This window comes from Syngnathus typhle, linkage group LG12, assembly GCF_033458585.1.
Source record: "Syngnathus typhle isolate RoL2023-S1 ecotype Sweden linkage group LG12, RoL_Styp_1.0, whole genome shotgun sequence".
NCBI classification, from domain to species: domain Eukaryota; kingdom Metazoa; phylum Chordata; class Actinopteri; order Syngnathiformes; family Syngnathidae; genus Syngnathus; species Syngnathus typhle.
This window is the reverse complement of record NC_083749.1, coordinates 9076369-9095301: the sequence shown is the minus strand read 5'-3', so window position 1 is coordinate 9095301 and position 18933 is coordinate 9076369. Positions and strand designations below refer to the sequence as shown.

General features: G+C 38.8%; 1 protein-coding gene across 5 annotated transcripts in view; it reads left to right on the top strand.

The window, feature by feature from the left end:
• LOC133163516 (voltage-dependent N-type calcium channel subunit alpha-1B-like) overlaps positions 1-18933 on the top strand; it is a 99926-nt gene that overhangs the window by 44757 nt on the left and 36236 nt on the right. For all 5 annotated transcript variants that reach the window (XR_009716401.1, XM_061293483.1, XM_061293480.1 and 2 more), the window contains 17 exons: positions 2018-2121; positions 3186-3301; positions 3380-3469; positions 4144-4233; positions 5214-5435; positions 5513-5625; positions 5767-5879; positions 6186-6317; positions 10284-10356; positions 10614-10731; positions 11591-11658; positions 11733-11839; positions 13603-13665; positions 16323-17039; positions 17453-17637; positions 17889-18018; positions 18681-18810. Coding sequence is in view for 4 of the 5 variants with exons in the window: in XM_061293483.1 (XP_061149467.1) it covers positions 2018-2121; positions 3186-3301; positions 3380-3469; positions 4144-4233; positions 5214-5435; positions 5513-5625; positions 5767-5879; positions 6186-6317; positions 10284-10356; positions 10614-10731; positions 11591-11658; positions 11733-11839; positions 13603-13665; positions 16323-17039; positions 17453-17637; positions 17889-18018; positions 18681-18810 (2571 nt within the window). In the remaining variant the exon portion in view is untranslated. The remainder of the gene's footprint in view (positions 1-2017; positions 2122-3185; positions 3302-3379; positions 3470-4143; positions 4234-5213; positions 5436-5512; positions 5626-5766; positions 5880-6185; positions 6318-10283; positions 10357-10613; positions 10732-11590; positions 11659-11732; positions 11840-13602; positions 13666-16322; positions 17040-17452; positions 17638-17888; positions 18019-18680; positions 18811-18933) is intronic.

The following is an 18933-nucleotide window of genomic DNA, read 5'->3' as shown; positions in this document are numbered from 1 at the left end:
CTCTTTTTACTGCCTAATTCCCAAGTCACTTAAAACACGACTGCAGCAATCTCATGTTATCTAGTGACTATTGGAGCAGTCAGTTGGTTATAGCATCCCCTCTTACACGGTTTTATATCGTCTACATTTGCTGTGTCAGACTTGAGGCTGATTGCGTCCATCAACGATTTAACCGACAGCACCAAAGTAAAAACAATTAGCGTTAACCTTATTGACGTAGGTTTCTCTTGAGGGACTCCAACCTCCTGAGAAACCTAAAGATGCCTGCGTCAAGCACCATCTTGCCATTATGTCCTTATTTGTGCACCCATTCAGCGAAATGATCCACCAAAGCCACACAAATTATCTCTGTGAATGCTTTTAAAATTGGCACTATTTTTTGCTACAGAAGGATATGTTAGTGCTTTTGCAGTGCACATAGTGTGCCAATCTTCATTTCACGTCTTGTAATTTTATTACTTTTTCTTACAATCCAGCCGCTGCCATAAGAATTAGAAGGGCCTCAAATTACCCCTGCTCTGTTAAAAAAAAAAAGTATGCATAAATATTAAAATCTCAAGGAGATTGACCTTCCCAGAATTACATCTTTTTGGGAAATTGTGGATTATGCCAAACCAGACCAAAAAAATAGAGTTTGGAAGAACAGCAGCAATGTATATCCTGAACTATCAGCGGTAAATAAACACGATTTACAGGTGGAAATATGTAGTCAGGTGACTTTCAAAGCGTTGTAGTCCAATTTAATGTAAGTGATGTTTTCTAGTCAGTCGGTAAAGAAGCTGAAAGAAGAGCAGTAGATCTGATAAGAGCTTGTGGAGACAGCGCGAATGAGCAAATGGAGGGCAAATAAAAAAGTCTAGAGAACAAACCTAAACTAAGACCAAAACACAAATCATCTTTTCCAGAGTAAAGCCAAAATCACACATCATGACGCCCTAATGAGAATGAGCCACAGGCCTACAGTCATATCCAAAATAGACCTTATTACTGTTGCGAATAATGATGCAATCTTTCACTTATTCAGATGTAATATAGATCTTAGATGCAATTATACCCAAAAAGTAAATACTATTTGTCTTACAAGTCTTGCTAATTAAGCTATATTTTGTCCAAAGTGAATTCTCCAAAATATTAAAATATCTCAAAGAGATGTTTACTTCTGTCCAACATATGGGGTCATTTGAAGAACCTTGCCTAAGGGAACATACAGCATGAGCAGTTTTGCAATGAACTACGTGAGTATCGCCAGCGGGCCCCTTTGGCAAATGCTCTGTATGTTCCCCTCGGTTGGTAGCACAGTGTGTACGACGACTCCACAGCGCTCGCACTTAAAAGGAGACTCGGCTCATTGGCTCAAATCCCTTTAAATGACGCCAATGCTACTTTTGCCCTTTGTTTTTCTCCTACTCCTTTCTTTTGTATCCTGCTCAATAAAATGGGGCATTGATTCTCTCCTCTAGGTTTTGATTTTGTCTGAAGAGCAGGAAACATTGTTAGTGAAGTGTTGCATGCAAGAAGGGAAAGGGTGCACATTTGCATCTGGATTATAAGGGATTTTCTTCGGACATTATATCCAATTGCAAATTATGAAAATGATTCAGCCATTAAAAGGGTTTGCAGAAAATGTGCAAGCCTGCACAGATGCATACGCACGCACACATTTGATGCACACCAATTAGATGCAGACAGAATGACAGATGTTGATGCCAGAGGCCGACGTTAAAATATCATGCACAGTTTAAAGTGACGTCTTGATGCTTATATGTCTATCCCTTTTCTCTCCTTTCTAACTATTTTTCATGTGTCCATTATGGTAAGATTTAAAGGGTGAAACTTACCCTTATACAACCATAAACGGTGCAGAAAAATGCAAACCGAAATTGGTTTCGTTTCCTGACGACATCTTGTACTTTAAACATTTTTGATATGTGATAAATATGAAATTAGTTTATCTTTTAAAATGATGGTCACATGCAAATTCACAATTTTCTAAAAATCATCTGTTTTGTATACCCAGACCAACGATGTGGCAGGAAACACATGGAATTGGCTCTACTTCATCCCTCTCATCATCATTGGCTCTTTCTTCATGCTCAACTTGGTGCTTGGTGTGCTATCAGGGTAAGTCATTTTTATGACAAAAGTGTAAACTTCATTTAAAATCGTGGTCAAATTTCTTGCCCTTGGGAAAATATTCATCCTATGCAAAAGCTAGGGCGTGAAGGCAAGCTATGATTTCATCTAATCATCTCCTGTTGATGAATCTGACTTCTGTCAAGTAATTGTGACTTGCATAATTGCAAAATTTGAACTGAAGCAAATGTCTGATTTATTGATCCAAGGAACACCACTGAGAAAGTAAAAATAAAAAACAAACCACAGGATCTGCACCTCTAATCCAGGTGCACTTGCGATCCTTAAATTGTTTGCGGTTGTTTTGGGTTGATAACCGCAATCTTGATGCATGTCACACTGCAAGGTGACTTGTATAAATGAATTGCTACAAAAAGTCAAACTGTCCAGCATTAAATTGCAGTCATGACCTTTTGTGTGATAAATGGCACAGATTTCTGCCTACAACATTTCTCTTTTTCTTTACATTTAATTTTTACTTGCACTGTTGTAAGAATTAATGTTAAATGTAAGCTGAAAAACGTTTTTTATTCCTCATTTCTGGTAAAGAGGAAAGAAGTTGAAAGATCACATACCTATGGTTGTTGTTGGGTCTTTTTCTTTTTAGCAATGAATAATACGATCTGTGGTGTGACCCCTGGCCCTCCTGAACATAGTGTCTTCTAGGTCAGCAAAAGCTAGCAACATTATGTGGAAATAAAACATGGTCAATATTTTTTTTTATCTATCTTGAAATCACCTTGTCAAATTATTTTGTATGACATCCATTTAAGTGCAGAAAATAAACACATTCAATTGCTCTTAACCTTAAAGTGAAGGCAGTCACTTTGCTGCAGCAGAAAAATACATACAATCTATATGAACACAATATCCATAAACGAGGCTCAGTTTAAATTTTCATCAAAGCTGCCATACAGTATTTACTTTTCTGTTAATTGCCTTTCTTTTCCGAATCATTTAATCTGACATGCATTGTAAACGCAACAGAAGAATGTCTCGTGTAAAATGTGTTTACCCTTTGTGACAATTAAAGCATCGTGTCGATTCCACAGAGAGTTTGCCAAAGAGAGAGAGCGGGTGGAGAAAAGACAGGAGTTCCTCAAGCTTCGAAGGCAGCAACAAATTGAGAGAGAGCTTACGGGATACCTAGAATGGATCTGCAAAGCCGGTTGGCCCCATGCCTAAACCTGTGCTAATAATTAAATCCCCCCAAATCATGAAAATGTTACTTTTGTTTCTTCTGCAGAGGAGGTGTTGCTAGAGGAGGAGGAGGAGATTGCAGAGGAGAAGTCACCTCTGGATGGTGCGTGGTACAAGAGGAAACAAAATCTGCCAGGTACAAAATACTAAAAGTGCTTTCACACCAAATTACCTGGAACAAAAAATTATTGTGGCCTATTTTAGTTTGGCATTCAGACAACAGCCTGTGCTTCTGGACCATAAAAGTATATCAGGTTGATTGACTGAATGAGATCTCTTTTTTTTCCTTTTTTTTTTTGTGTGAAAATAATTTAAAAAAAAATTAAATACAGAGCTCCAGTATTGATATTACTGTTATGTTATTATAATTATGTATTATGTTCTCTCTCTCTCTCTCTCTCTCTCTCTCTCTCTCTCTCTCTCTCTCTCTCTCTCTCTCTCTCTCTCTCTCTCTCTCTCTCTCTCTCTCTCTCTCTCTCTCTCTCTCTCTCTCTCTCTCTCCCTCTCTCTACATTTTCATGTACAACATCAGGTGATTTATTAGACAGAAATTTGACTGAAAGAAAAACCAAACATGGTGACAATGTGTCAGCGGCCACGTGCCAATTAAAATCCATATTAGTGTTTTTTCCATTTCAAAGCTAGCGGGAAGGCAGAACATCAAAACAAGATTGATGCCTTCTCATAAAAATTGCCCATTCACTCACACTTGCAATTAGTTTTCTTTCAAACACACATACACACAGCTGTACCATGTAACTATATTCTAATTATTTTTATCCTACTGTTGTTCCGCATCAATCTTTACAGTCCTGAAACGAAGCAAAATTAAGAAGGGTAAAAATGACCTGATCGGTGCTGAAGAAGGGGAAGATCCATTTGCTGACATCTCCTCTGTTGGTAAGCCTGACGTTGTTTTTCTGCACCAGCAGATCACCTCCGACCTTCACATCGTGTCTCCTCAAAAGTTGACCTTTGGAATAAAAGCCACCTTAAAAGCCTGTCTTTGACAATAAATATAGCCATCCCGACTGACTCAGGTCTGGGGTTAAAGTGGCATGTTACGTCAACACTATAAAACACGGTTACATATCCAACTTGCCTGAGCTGTGAGCATCACAGAAGCACTTCAACACCATCTGGACCTGGTATTAGAGAAGGAATGTATACTTAACTGTTTGCTTAAAATACTGTTACCTTCAGCATGTGAGAATATGAGTTCGGAAATTAATTGGCTTCACAGAAACAAGCAAAGAGAACGTGTCGTTTATTGTCTGCAACTAGGTAAAAACATGATAATTGAAGATATATTTGTGCTGCCATATTTAAATGTTTGCTACAGAGTGTATATGGATAAGAGCGAGCAAAGCTAATGCAGTCATCGTGCATGTGAAATTATATTTACACTCTCTATATACAATATACACAGACACATAGAGTATACTTCACGTCTGCTATGGTATCCCTTTTTGCTCTTTTGGAAATTTTGAAACCAAGTCATCTTGATTTGACTCACAAATGTTTGTGCTTGTGGGATTTGTGGAGCAAAAAAAAAAGTGCTAGGGAAAACGAAGCTTCAAATCTGATTCATGAACCAGTTTTGTATTTGTTGACTCTAGATGGCAGTGTTGTATATAAATAAAGGGGTTAAAGTGTACACCATCAAGAGGAGCCCAAAAATACTTAGTTTCACGAGGCAAATATGAAGCTTTATTTACCCATAACTGCCAAAAATCAAAATGACTCGCCGACAGAGTCAGAGGAAACTGTCGAGAATGAAAAACACTGCGCTTTTGGTAGCTTTGGTAGCTTTTGAAGCTGTCACTCAGGTAGAATACAAAATTTAAAGTATTGTACAAACCATTTTGTGTCATGTTCAGCTCCCCCTGGTTCTCCCTTTGGTCGGGCCAGTGTGAAAAGCAGCACAAAGATGGACAGCTCGTCTTATTTTCGTCGGAAGGAGAAGCGGACTCGTTTCTTTATCCGGCGAATGGTAAAAGCACAGAGCTTCTACTGGATCGTTCTGTGTCTGGTTGGCCTGAACACTCTGTGCGTGGCCATAGTCCACTACGATCAACCCGCGTGGCTTACAACAGCCCTGTGTAAGTCACACAATTTGTCTCAAATGAAAGCTGTGTACATTTATCCGCCTCTGTTATGTTGTCCATGTTTATAACAGACACAGCAGAGTTTGTTTTCTTGGGTTTGTTTCTCACCGAGATGACCTTGAAGATGTATGGCCTTGGACCACGGAATTATTTCCACTCCTCTTTCAACTGCTTTGATTTTGGGGTAAGTGAATCCTGTTTTTCTAACACCAGTGCAGATCGATGATCAGGTCTTAAGAGAGCGAGTGCTTCTTTTCTAATCCACTTGGTAAAATTAAGGAACTTTGAACTGTGGACCAACTATTCTCCCTCCTCTAACATCTAGGTGATTGTGGGAAGTATTTTTGAGGTGATCTGGGACATGATCAAGCCCGGAGCATCATTTGGAATCAGTGTGTTGAGAGCACTGAGACTGCTAAGAATCTTCAAAGTCACTAAGTGAGTTTCTTTCCACAAAGATAAAATAAAATCACCAAACTATCATGACACAATTTATTACAAACTGCAGCATGATGTAACCAAGATTGTGGTGGAAACAAAGAGATTCGATGTCTTGTCAAAATGTATTCATATTAGATTTTGTTGCAATTAGTTGGGCACAGCACAACTTTGACCAATAAAAACTGTGTAGTTCCACTTTTCCCCAATACATGTCAGTTATGAAAATATTCTGTTCAGCTATTAGATCTTTTGTTCTGTTTCCCAGCTTTGATCAGTAATTGTTGTCCTTGTTCTGTAACTTAGGTATTGGAACTCCCTGAGGAACCTTGTGGTCTCTCTTCTTAATTCCATGAAGTCAATTATCAGTTTACTTTTCCTGCTCTTTCTATTCATCGTTGTCTTCGCTCTGCTGGGCATGCAGCTCTTTGGAGGACAGTGAGTAATATCTTGAAGCTGTCCCACTCATACAGTCTGACTGATCTTTCTTCTCATTTCTGTCCAGCGCTTGATTTAATATGCACACAGACTGTGCTTGGCTCTTCTTGAGTTCTAATTAGTTCACTGTTTGTTTCATGCCTGCATAACACACACACACAAATATACACACATCACTGGCACACGTACTGTACACAAGTGCTCATACATATTCTCCCTAAACCATTTCCCCAGCCGACCCTTCTTGTATTGAGCCAGTGGCCCTGCATGGCGCTGGTGACAGACATGTTGGCGCAGCAGGAAGCTGGCAAAGTAGCAGCAGTGACCGTGGCTCTTTGATACCATTCCCAGCAAGGAGTCCCATGCTATCTAATGATGGGAGCACTTCATAATCCAGCTGACATTTAGTCCTGAATACTCAACTCACATATTAGTCTGCTTTTACAAGTTTTGAACCACTCTAGAATAAATGATCCAAGTATTTGCTACACTAGCAAAATGTAATTGGTCAATTTGAAAGAATGCTTTAAGGCTAATTCTTTATGTAAAAGGACTTTAACAATGTGTCGTTGTTTTTTTTCCTGCTTGTTTTATGTATCCCTAAATATATATTACATCCTGAAAGAATATTGCTGCTCTTGGCGAAATCATTAGTTCAATGAAGTATAACACTAAAAAAAAAAACTTGAGCTGACAGATGACTGCTTGTAAACAAGTCAACTGTTTCTTTCTAAAGCACTTAAAATAAAAGGTGACAGCTCAGAAGCCGCACAGTGCTGACTCAGACTTGTGAGAAAGCATTTGAGTGATTATTGTTTCATTACTTTAGTCATCTTCCACAAAGAATTGTCTTGACGTTCTGATGGTTAAAGCTTCTCTCCATCCACTAGATTCAATCAAAACAAATTTGACCAGTATATTCATCCATTCTTTTTCTATAGTACTTGTTCATGTCCACACTTGCGTTCTGACTGAGCTGTAAACTAGTCCAAATGACTCAAAGCAAAAGGTTTTATAGTTTGTGTATAAAGCACTCGGCATGCTATGAAAAAAGAATAAAGTAGGGATATTTGTTTCAATCAAACTCTTCATTTATTCACCTCATAGACCTTTTAAGTATGCATATTGAGCCTTTCCCAGATCAATTTGCCTCTCCTCTAGAACCTCCTGATTTGATTTGTTTTTGATTCTCATGGGTGGTAATCATCAATGGCAGAGAAATGCTTTGTTCCATTAGGTTGACCTTTTAGAAACATAACATAATGCATAATATCCTTTTAAGTGATTCACTGTAAGTAGGAAAGAGAAATGGCTCTTTTTTTATGGCTTCATCTTACAATGTGTAACCCAGTGCTATTCAGTTAGCTACCCGTGGGCCACATGCGGCCCAGAACCAAGTGGAACAGCTGGTGGTCCAGCCGTCCTGAAATGAATTGCATTCATACGGTGTTTGATACCGTGAATGCAACTCTTGTGTAGCCTATCCACATTGGCCACATTGTTTTCTTTATTTTTTTTTTATGTGGCTACGCTAAAAACAGGAGTAATGGCAAGAAGTAATGTGGAAAACACATGCCTGTTTCAACTTTCGTGATGTTGTCAAGGAAAATCGTTGATTCGCTAATTTGTATGGGCGGACTACATTTCTTGATTTGAAAATTCGCCCCAACTAAATTTGTGATTCAATAGCCCTGATGTAACCAATCGTGACAGTTGTGGCAAAAAGTAAAATCCAATGACTGGAAGATGACTTTTACCTATTTTATTTTATTTGTAGCAGGATAATAGACTGATAGATGTACGTATAGTAGAAAAGTAGTATTTGTATTGCCAGCACTGTTGTCAAGTGGTCACCCACTAGTTTGTATGTTGCCACATACTGCTTTTTTTTTTGCTGGGTTTTTATAGTATTCACACCTTTAGTATGTGTTAAGCAGCCTTTCACTTGTATTCGGTTCTCCTTGGACTGACAATCCTCACAAACACCACGTCTGGCTGCCTTGAAAGCAGCAGGCTGTTGCTATGGCACCCAGTCTTCTATCAGTCAATGCCATCATTAGCACCACATCAGTCTCTTGTGATGGACAAGTGTGAGATGAGTCTGACGTCCACACAGTGCTTTCAGCCAGCAGTGCACATTTGGTGGCATACATGTTTACACGAGCAACAAACAATGTTCGTTTTAAGTTTTATGAGTAAAAGTAATTATGCTAAATAATAGTCAGTCTTTCAGGAAGAATGTTTTGTGTATAATGAGTAAAGCAACCACTAACACACTCAGGTTGTCAATTCCTCATGAAAAAGGATCCTTTTAATCCTTAACAAAATGTTAAAAAAATCAAGGATCATTTTTTATGCATCCTGAATTAATTCTTTTGTTCAGATATTATGTTCTTCCTGAATGCATTTTTTTTGTTCAGATGTTCTGGCACACAACACACCAAACATGTCTCGGTAAAATTGAGAATTAAAAGATAAACAGCTGGAGGCAGTGGACCGTCTCCCTGCTGAGACTCAAAGGACATCACGTCTGTTTGTGATAAGCTTTGACAGAATATGCAGCCTTTACTGTAATGACTACAAAATAGTTTTTCGTGTTTTTTTTCCATGTTTGAACATCAGGCAAACTCAGCCTACCCTTTTATATATATATATATATATATATATATTTTTTTTTTTTTTCAGTCCCAAATTTATGAATTTTGAGGCAGTGCTTTCTTCAATTTTAACTCAATGCGTTTCTAACGACCAAAAGTACAACATCTAATAGCATAAACATTCACAAATATAAATGTGTTAAATTAGTTACCAACGGGTATAAATTAAATAAAATCAGGTCTGTTTGAGGAAGACCTGTTTTTTATTTTATGTAATCGCTACCTTTTCCCCCCAGCCCATTTTAAAATGTATAAATATGCACCATGGTTAAACTGGAGGGGTGGCATTACCCAGTTGGGAGTTAGGACTCACGTGACACGCACTTCTCGAATTGATTTAACAAAGTCTCTGTGGGTGCCTTTTGGATGAGCACTCCCAATCCCCATTATCGCAGTCAACAGAGGTCAGAACTCACAAGCACAGCAGCCCACCGCCTGCAGTGGACCCACTAATTCACAAGAGGAAAATAGGAGAGCCAATAGTGGGTGAGGCGTGTTAGGAAGGAAAAGAAGGCTTAGAAAGAAACGGAACAAAGATGCGCGTGCGATGAAGGATGCCCTGATCAGACATGGGGGATGGGGTGGGGCAATCGTGAAAGGAAACGAGCATGCAGAGATACAATATAATGCCATACCAAGGGAGGCAAACTTATTGAATTACAGAAGATGCCGCTCCCCACTCCCTTCTAATACAGTGCAAGTGAGAGCAAAAGCTGTATGGCTGGCTGATAATGGTTTACCTCTACTGGGTTATTATAGTATTTTCCATGTAAAAAAAGAGAATCTAGATTTTATGTATATGTAACATACCACACATCTCAACATGCATTTATCGCGTGATCTTGTCGAGGGGAAGAAGCGGGCTGCAATTTGGTGTTAATGGCACAAGTGGTCTTGTGGTAACAAAGTGCACCACATCCTCTCCTCATTTTAATTTTCAGCCCCACATCTCGCTCACATATAGAATCGCTGTACAGTAGCAAAAAAGATTACGTCTGAACGCCTCCCCGACAGTGCCTCAGCTTGTAATTTTGTCATTACTGAACTGCTTTAATTTTCTTTTGCAAGCAATAAAAAAAAAAAAAGCCCAAAAAAATCATTTTAGTGACACAGTACAAAACTTCACAGAGGAGAGATTATGTCATCACATTCATTTGTATGTTTGTTGGCACGACTTGGAACGTACCAAACTTGCCCAAGACTTGATGACTGGTTTCAGATTGAATATGATAGGCCTTGACCGAATTCTACGCCCTTCTTATGACATGCTGAGTGAGTTGCTAACTTTTCTCTTCCTCCTTTCATTTAGATTCAACTTTGAGGATGAAACACCTACAACAAACTTTGATACCTTTCCAGCGGCCATCCTCACTGTGTTTCAGGTGGGGCAGCACACACACAAACGCACACGGGTTCATCTTGAAAATGAGAAACTCTTGACCTTATGGAAGCTGTAAGATTATTATCAGTCATGTTAATAAAAAGAAATTACTGCTCTGTATACCTTTTGCCTCCTGACAAGATCACTTATAATCCCTTAATTAGTCTGTGTTCACAACCCTTTATGCTGCGAGATAATTAAATTCTGTGCTGTACTCGAAAAGCCCAAGTGTCATTGGAATTCTTTTGACTCACTCAGATTTTAACTGGGGAAGACTGGAATGCAGTGATGTACCATGGCATAGAGTCACAAGGAGGTGTTCGCCGTGGAATGTTTTCTTCCGTCTACTTCATTGTCCTTACACTTTTTGGAAACTGTATCCTCTTATTAGTAAAAGCTAAATTAGCATATTGAGGTAATGCTTTTTGTTTGAATAATTACTTAGGAGAAAAATATGTGAGGAAAATGTTTTGTGAATTAGAAGCCAAGTTAAAGTTTAAGCGCTTTAGTGGATGTGGATCACAAATTAAATGTTTTTTCCCCATTGGCCCATCTTTACCAAAACGCATGAAAATCCTTTGGAATTACTTCAAATCCTGCATAAACTGGTCATAAAATGTGATCTGATCTGCTGCCAAGTCCCAACAACAGAGAAACAATGTTTTTATTGAACACATTATGCAATGTGCAGGGTGAAAAAATAATGTAAACACTGAGGCTAATGTCCAAGAGCCAGATGGTGTCAGATGCTAGTCCACCGAAGTAATCGATTTGATGAAATTGGAGGTATTGGGTTCACAAAGAAACAAATGGTTGCCATGAGACGACATGATAGTAATAAAACACTGCTGTCCCAATAAATAAATGAAATAAATAAATAAAGAAACATACATACGTACATACGTACATACATACATTCATACATACATAAGACCATACAGTGGTGTTAGTTCATGAAGATTGTTTGTATGACTTCGATAAAAATGAGAACACATTTCATAACCAATGTATGCAGGATTTAAGTATTTCCAGGCCATTCACAAAGTTTTTTATTAGTCTCCCAGAATAACTCCTCATTTCATACAATCCTGTGCTTCTGAAAGAATTAATCAAATCCCCACAGAGTGAGTCTTCTAAGTCTGTTTCTTTGAGCAGCTCACCTTTCTTTTTTAGTGATGAGTGTAACCTGTGACAGAGTAACTCCATAATTTGTCCTGAGTCATGTTGTTTCTCAGACACCCTGCTGAATGTCTTCTTGGCTATCGCTGTTGATAATCTTGCAAATGCACAGGAGCTAACAAAGGTACGCTCAGGCATTTTATTTTAATGAAATACATACAACTAACTGTGTTGCATAATACTGCAACTTGGCTACAGGATGAAGAAGAACAGGAGGAGGCAGCCAATAAGAAGCTTGCTCTGCAGAAGGCTTTGGAGGTGAAGGAAGTCAGTCCCATGTCAGCAGCCAACATCTCAATCGCTGCGTAAGTTTCTGTGCAACATTCTCTTCCACAACCATGATGAAATATTGTTTTTTCATTTAATCTGTTGTCATCCTCCAAACCCATCAAATATTCTGTGTGAGTTTGTTTTACGCTCATATTCTCCACCTAGGAGAGTGCCCCTGTGGCTTTGAATGTCCCCACCCCCTGACCCCCGTTCACCTTAAATGACAGACAAGAGAGTCAATATTACTTGCCACTGTTTTTATCTTCAAAATTTTCAGAGCTAAAAAAATGTCATTGGAGCATCAAAACAGAAATTATGAGAAGTAATTTGTAGAACAAGTACACATCACAGAGTATTTATCTGCTAGTTGCAAAACGAGCCGTGCTCATGACAAACATCCAATGATTAACCTTGAGAAGATGAGCATCAACTCCACGGAGTTTTTATGACGTTTATTTGAGATGCTCAATTATGGATAAATATGAATCACGAATATTTTGGTAATGATTGAAATAATGATTGGTCAAACGATTGTTTATTTTTTGGTACAAAACAAGAAATTGTTTTCACATGTAAAAAAAATATTAGGACACATTTGTTTGAAACGCAATAATTATGTAAGTTCCTTAATGGACCACACATTTTTTATAACAATGCAAAAGTACTGTATAATCTTTCTTACAATTATGCAAATTTGTAATTGGAGTGAAATAATCGTAATTGTAATTGAATTTTGATTAATTGCACAGCACTGATATCATATAATAGGTAATTAACTAATTAAATTATATATTATAAATTAAGATTATCCTTTAATGTGACATAAAGGTTTCCAGGCTGGGTTTCTGAATCGGGATAGATGAAACAAAAGCTAAAAATTGGGATATATATTGAAAGGCAGGGCTAGCTCTTATTTATTTGAATGGAAATAGCACGCTTTGCTGTTCAATCCACAGCTACATATTAAAACACAAATATGGTTAAGTACGGCCGTAAAACACATTACAGTGAATGGCTACTGTATTGTTTTTATGGGTTGGAAGAGCACTGCTATGTGTCGCTTGCTTAAAAGCCAGAAATGGATCTTTCACCTGTGTAAGAGCTCCTGTGTTTTAGTTGGATACAACTTGAAAAGTCACCACATCGTGGTTTCTATTTTGAATCACCACTAAACTATCGGCTGAGACTTGACCACTCGTGATAACTGCTCGAGTGTTCAGTGGTGTTGCGCCGCATCACTCAATGTGAGGCAGTTTTAAAATGCATCACATGAAAACAAAATACTTCTTAAATCTGATTCATTTTTTAAGATAAATACTAGCTAGCTGCCTTATCCCTCTCATACCCATTGTCATCGTTGTTACTTTCCTGTGCATTAGTATCCTGTGTTCTTCAAATGTTTGAAAGTGGATAGTGTGTTTAGACATTGGTGAGCTTGCCCATAAAAAAAAAAGTTTCTGTTTGAAATGTACTGGTTTTGTTTGCAAACTCGGGGTTTCATGTCATGGCATTTTCTTGACAAAATTAGCCATAATTTTAGCTAAAACACGACTGTTTGAACACCATACAAAATCTTGTAGTTACAAATTCAACTTGAAAATGTCTTTGGAATGAAACTCCTGACTATTTCTCAGGTTCAGTTTCTGCTTTTCTTAACACGTTTGCTTACTAGTAGTAGTTGCACAGATTTGTCCTTTGGAGTAATTTAGAAGGGAACATGTGGACAGACTAAGTCTCCACCTTTTCCCTTCATATTTGTGTCTCATTTTTCTTTTGTTTTTTTGTTCTGCATGTACAGTTTTGTAAAGCAAAATCGAGATGCAATCTCTCGCAGGTCGTCCATCAACAGCATTCAGTCACTGTGAGTTATCACTCTATGTTACAATATTCTCCTCTTTGTCTCCTCTCCTCTGTCTTCCCCATTCAGACTCAATTACTCCCTATATAATTAGTTTCGTACTCTTCCTCACTGGGGTTCCTCAAATCACAATTGTCTGTCTTGTCGTTAATGTCAGCAAAGTAGACCATTATTCAAATACATCATACAAAGCAAACAGCTACCATAAATGTTCCTTACAAATGGCAAATTATTAAAAGGAAAATTAAAACCTAAATATTTTCAAAAGTATCAAATGTATTGGCTTGAACCATAGTTACAACAGAGAAGTAAGCTACAAAAGAGACATTTTTTGAACTTTTTGTTTAACATTTGAAAGTGTTTTTTTAATCTTAACACTGTCTGCAGTGAAGCCAATAACTTGCTTATTGCCATACTGCGTAAACATAATCATTGTTGTGGGGTGTCTGAATGTATAACAGCTCAAAAATAAGTTTATGGAGGCAGACTATTTGACATCTCTTGAGATAACGCAAAGATGAATTTGGTTTATATGCCTCATGGGATCTTAAGCATGTCGCACATAAAGAATAATTTAATCTCGTCAGTGTCTTTGTCACTTCCAACTCTGGGAAATACAACCTTTTTGTGTTGCTTAAATGTGCGTGTGGAATCCTTTCCTTTGTGTCCTTTGCCTGTCTGTCTGTCTGTCTGTCTGTCTGCTTGTCTGTTTGTCTGTCTTCTGTCTGTCTCTTAGGAGTTATAGTATCTACTCTACCCCTGCTCGACGAATCTTGAGGTACAGGTGACCAGATGGAACAAACTTAAGTAACCAATAAAGTACCATGTAAATAAATATAAACACAGTAAGCACTGATTTTTTTCGGGGGTTAGATGGAAATAAGAAAACATAAAAAGCACATGATATAAAAAGCACAAATTTCACCCATTTGTGTCTTCATTCACGGTTGCCATACATGTTGGATACAGGCATGCCATGTCTGCAGAGGTTGACAGGATACTAGTATATGGTTTTATAATCCAAAACATTACAACGCTAGATAAGAAGAGTTTGGCATTCCCTCAGAACACTTTAGTATCGTTCTGTTGCTCATGAACATTTCGTAGTAAACACAGTAGACTCGTTACTAAGGCAGCAAACACTGTAAAACATATCGTGTTTTACTGAAGTCCCGTTTGCGACATTCAATATGGTTATGAGCATATTCAATCAAGTTAACAATAAACGCAGTAATCAGTCTCTCATCTTGAAGAAGCACTGCAATAGCAAAAGGCCATTTTTCTTAAGAACGGGATCTGTTGAATGTAATTTTTAGGGTACTTTATCACAGCATAGCCAACACTCGCAGCAACCATGTACCTTTTTTTCTGGATGGTTTAAAGATTGCTGGGGCCTGGCATATTTCACATTAATAGTGGATATACTTTATTCTACTTTTTTTTCTTGTGTATAACTGTTTGTCAAAGCAAGAATGAATGAGTTTCTTTCAATTGGAAAGACTTAACTGGAAAAGTTAAAGTCCTCTTACACTTACCTTAATGATAGGAATGTGAGTAGGGATGAATATTTATTGTTATAACTCAAAACAGTCCTTGTTACAGGTGATAACTTTATTTCCATTTAAGTGTGTGAACATCGTCTTATATGAAAGACGACAGGGAGAAATAGTCGCAAATGTTTCTAACCAACCCAATTCGCAGCATAAGTAAAGGGAATTGTTTTCACTTTCAACTCGTAAAAATGTGAAATACTTACACTTTATTACATTTGACCTTTAGCCAGTAAATGACATTTTCTGCATATCATTATATATCATGTATGAAAAATGCTTGATAAATAGAGGTTGATTGATTATTATACTAGGTTGTGGATCTATCTCGGCATGAAGAATGTCTAAGAGAGGGTGCTATCACAAGTGTTATCGAGTACACGTTGTTTGCTAAAGATTGAGGGATCGTCTAAATTGCTGGTGAAAATGGAAGTCTTTGGTATAAATAGACATTTGTTCATGACTATGGCATCCTGGGTGCATGCAGGCATATATTCTGTATTGTAGTTTGGGGGATTATGATCTGATTTCACTGCATTTTGGTGTCATGTATTTTCTGCAAAGCCTAAATGTTTCAACAGAACCCTTATTTACGTTTCATAGTGATGTGAAAATGAAGCTTCAGATTTACTTCATGAACCGGTTGTAATTTTTTTGGCTACTCTCGATGGCACTCTGTTCGACAATGGGCTGAAAGGACACTGACATTTTTTTAAACCTCTTTCTTTAAACCATCAGTGCCATCTTGAGGAGTCAAAAACTACAACTGTTTCATGAATCCAATTGGAAACTTCTTCTTCCCATCACTAATATTACATAAGCATGGTCAATGAAAGCTGTCATGATGGACATTTGTGCTCTTCACCACTCATCATTTTGTGACATCTTAGTAACTTTGAGTCTATAGGGGCCAAACAAGTAGCTGTTGATATCGGAAATGATGAATTTAACATCAATGCTAGAGTTGGCCTGTCCGTGTGTGAACTGTAGGTACCAAAATATGTTCAAACGCCATGTTTTTAAAAACATAGTAAAGGGAAGACATCTGAAATAACATAGCGTTAATTGTGACATCTCCATGTGGGATTTTGTGTGTGTGTGTGTGTCTAGTAAGGAACAGCAACGAACAGCCAAAACCATGTCAGTGTGGGAGCAGAGGACCAACCAACTGAGGAGACACAACATAAGAGCTAGCAACGAGGCTTTGTTTAATGAACTCGACCCAGAGGAACGCCTACGACTGTCCTCTGTTCTCCATCTCCATCCTGACATGATGACTCACCTGGATAGACCCCTTGTGGTAGAGTCCAGGAACAGCGACCTTACTAACAGGCCACCTGAAGAGGGAGAGCAAGACAGCACGGGAGACAACTTCCATTCGCACACCAGGAAGCACCATCGCCAACGGGACAGGAACGGCGAGGGCAGGGATGGATGTGATGGTCGTGCGACAAGGCATCACATTCATCACAGCCGGAGCAAAGATCACAATAGCAATGGCGCTCAGACTAAGGAGAGGAGAGGGGAGAGTAGCCACAGTCGGGATGAGGGGCAGCGACGCAGGCGGCATCATCACACGGGCTCCCCGGAAGAGGAGATCTCTGATGCACGAGGAGGAGGGCAAGAGAGAGGGCATCGCCACCACCACTCACACCGTACAGCGAAAGAGGGAAATGGGACATTAGCGAACGGTGCCCATGGAGAGCGCAGAGGCCGGGGAAGGGGAGGGGAAGGTAACGGAGAGAAAAAAGGACGTTGCTCTCGAATGGTCAGAGCGCAGTCGACTCTGGATGGAGACGAAAGCAAAAAGTGCAAGAAAAGTCATAGGTACGTAAGACTCCCAGTACAGATGCAAAATGTGTCCATGACGGCTTTATGATTCATGTGAAATGTAATTTATGAATCCCCAAATATTACAGTGGGACAAAAAAGTATTTAGTCAGCCACCAATTGGATTTTTTCCTTTAATTTTGTGTTCCTATGATGAATATAGACATCTCTCATCTTTCAAGTGGGAGAACTTTTCGATTGGTGCGTGACTAAATACTTTTTTGTCCCACTGTATGTCATGTGATTTGTAGCTATACAAAATCAATACAATTCAGTCATGGGTATCTTATCATTTTAGTGAAGCTGTTTGCCTTTGGAGAAAAGTTGTGGTCAATCCCCTAAAGATACTGGATCTCATTTGCCGAAAAAATATGTTGAAGCGCTATGAAACATCTGATCTCTTTCCTCAGGGAGATGCTGTCTGATGGTGAGGAGGAGGTTCTTGCCACTAGTCCTCTCAGTCTTGGAGACAAGCAAGAAGACGCTGATAACCAAAAGAACTCCACAAGAGCCAGCCAGGCTGGCCTTAACAGTAACACAATTCACATCCCTGTCACCATAACTGCCCCGCCTGGAGAGACAACCATTATTCCCAGTGAGCAGAGCCTTCATCACATCAGATTATGCATGCTTTTCAATTGAAGTCTTAGTATTTTCGTCATGGAAATTAACAGTAATTTCAGGACGAGGAAGTAAACATAGCGGCTAAGCCTGGTTTGTTTCCTCGGCTGAAAATCAGTTCACCTTTTGCGAATCATAACAACAATTAAAACCGTACAGTCATATAGTCTCTCTTTCAATTGTGTTCCCTTTGAGCCCACAATATGCAATATTTTTTCACACTAGTGAATAATATTGAGTGCGGCAACTTTGGAGTCAGCGAGGAGAAGAAAGCTCTGGAAGAAGACGATGCTGTCAATAGGCCCCGGCAAATCCTCCCCTATAGTTCCATGTTCATTTTTGGACAAACAAACCCGTAAGTCATTCAGTAATAAGTGCCATTGGATTTTTGTTTATTACCTCCTGATTATTGCATTTTCCAGCGTTTCCTATTTAACCAACTGAGAGTTGAAAAGAAAGAAGAGGTCTTAGATTGTTCAAGTGTACCTAAGGATTGTTTTGTGATTGTTGACAGGGTGTGAAAACACAACAATTGTATTGGAACACTTACCGTATTTTCCACACTATAAGGCGCACCGGATTATAAGACACACCTTCAATGAATGGCCCATTTTAAAACTTTGTCCATATAGATAGAAGATATATATATTTGGCCCGCGGGCCGGACTTTGGACACGCCTGCTGTAGTGGCTCAATATTGGTCCATTTATAAGGCGCACCTGATTATAAGGCGCACTGTCAACTTTTGAGAAAATTGGAGGTTTTTAGGTGCACCTTATAGTGCGGAAAATACAGTAATTTCCTTAAAGTTTGTAAAAAAAAAGAAAAGAAAATCCTCTGTGCGGCTGATGCTGCATCTGAAGTTGTTTTATATCGGCTCATGACAAACCAAATGAGTCATCTTGACTGCGAGGGAAACACTTATTGTTCATGGCTTGTTTGGGAGGCATACCACTCGAACATGAGCTGTCTCTTCATTGTATGCTCTATGACAATTCCGTGCGGGTGCTGTCACAGGGTACGGCGGCTGTGTCACTACGTGGTCAACCTGCGCTACTTTGAAATGTGCATCCTGATGGTCATTACCATGAGCAGCATCGCCTTGGCAGCTGAGGATCCTGTGCAATCCAATGCACCGCGTAACAATGTGAGTTATATTGTGAATATCAGGATCTGACAAATGCATATTGACCAACTTTTTAAATTAGATTTAGGACGCCATGTTTGCAAAGGAATTTGCCTCTTTATTCTTTTATCACAGATCCAAAAA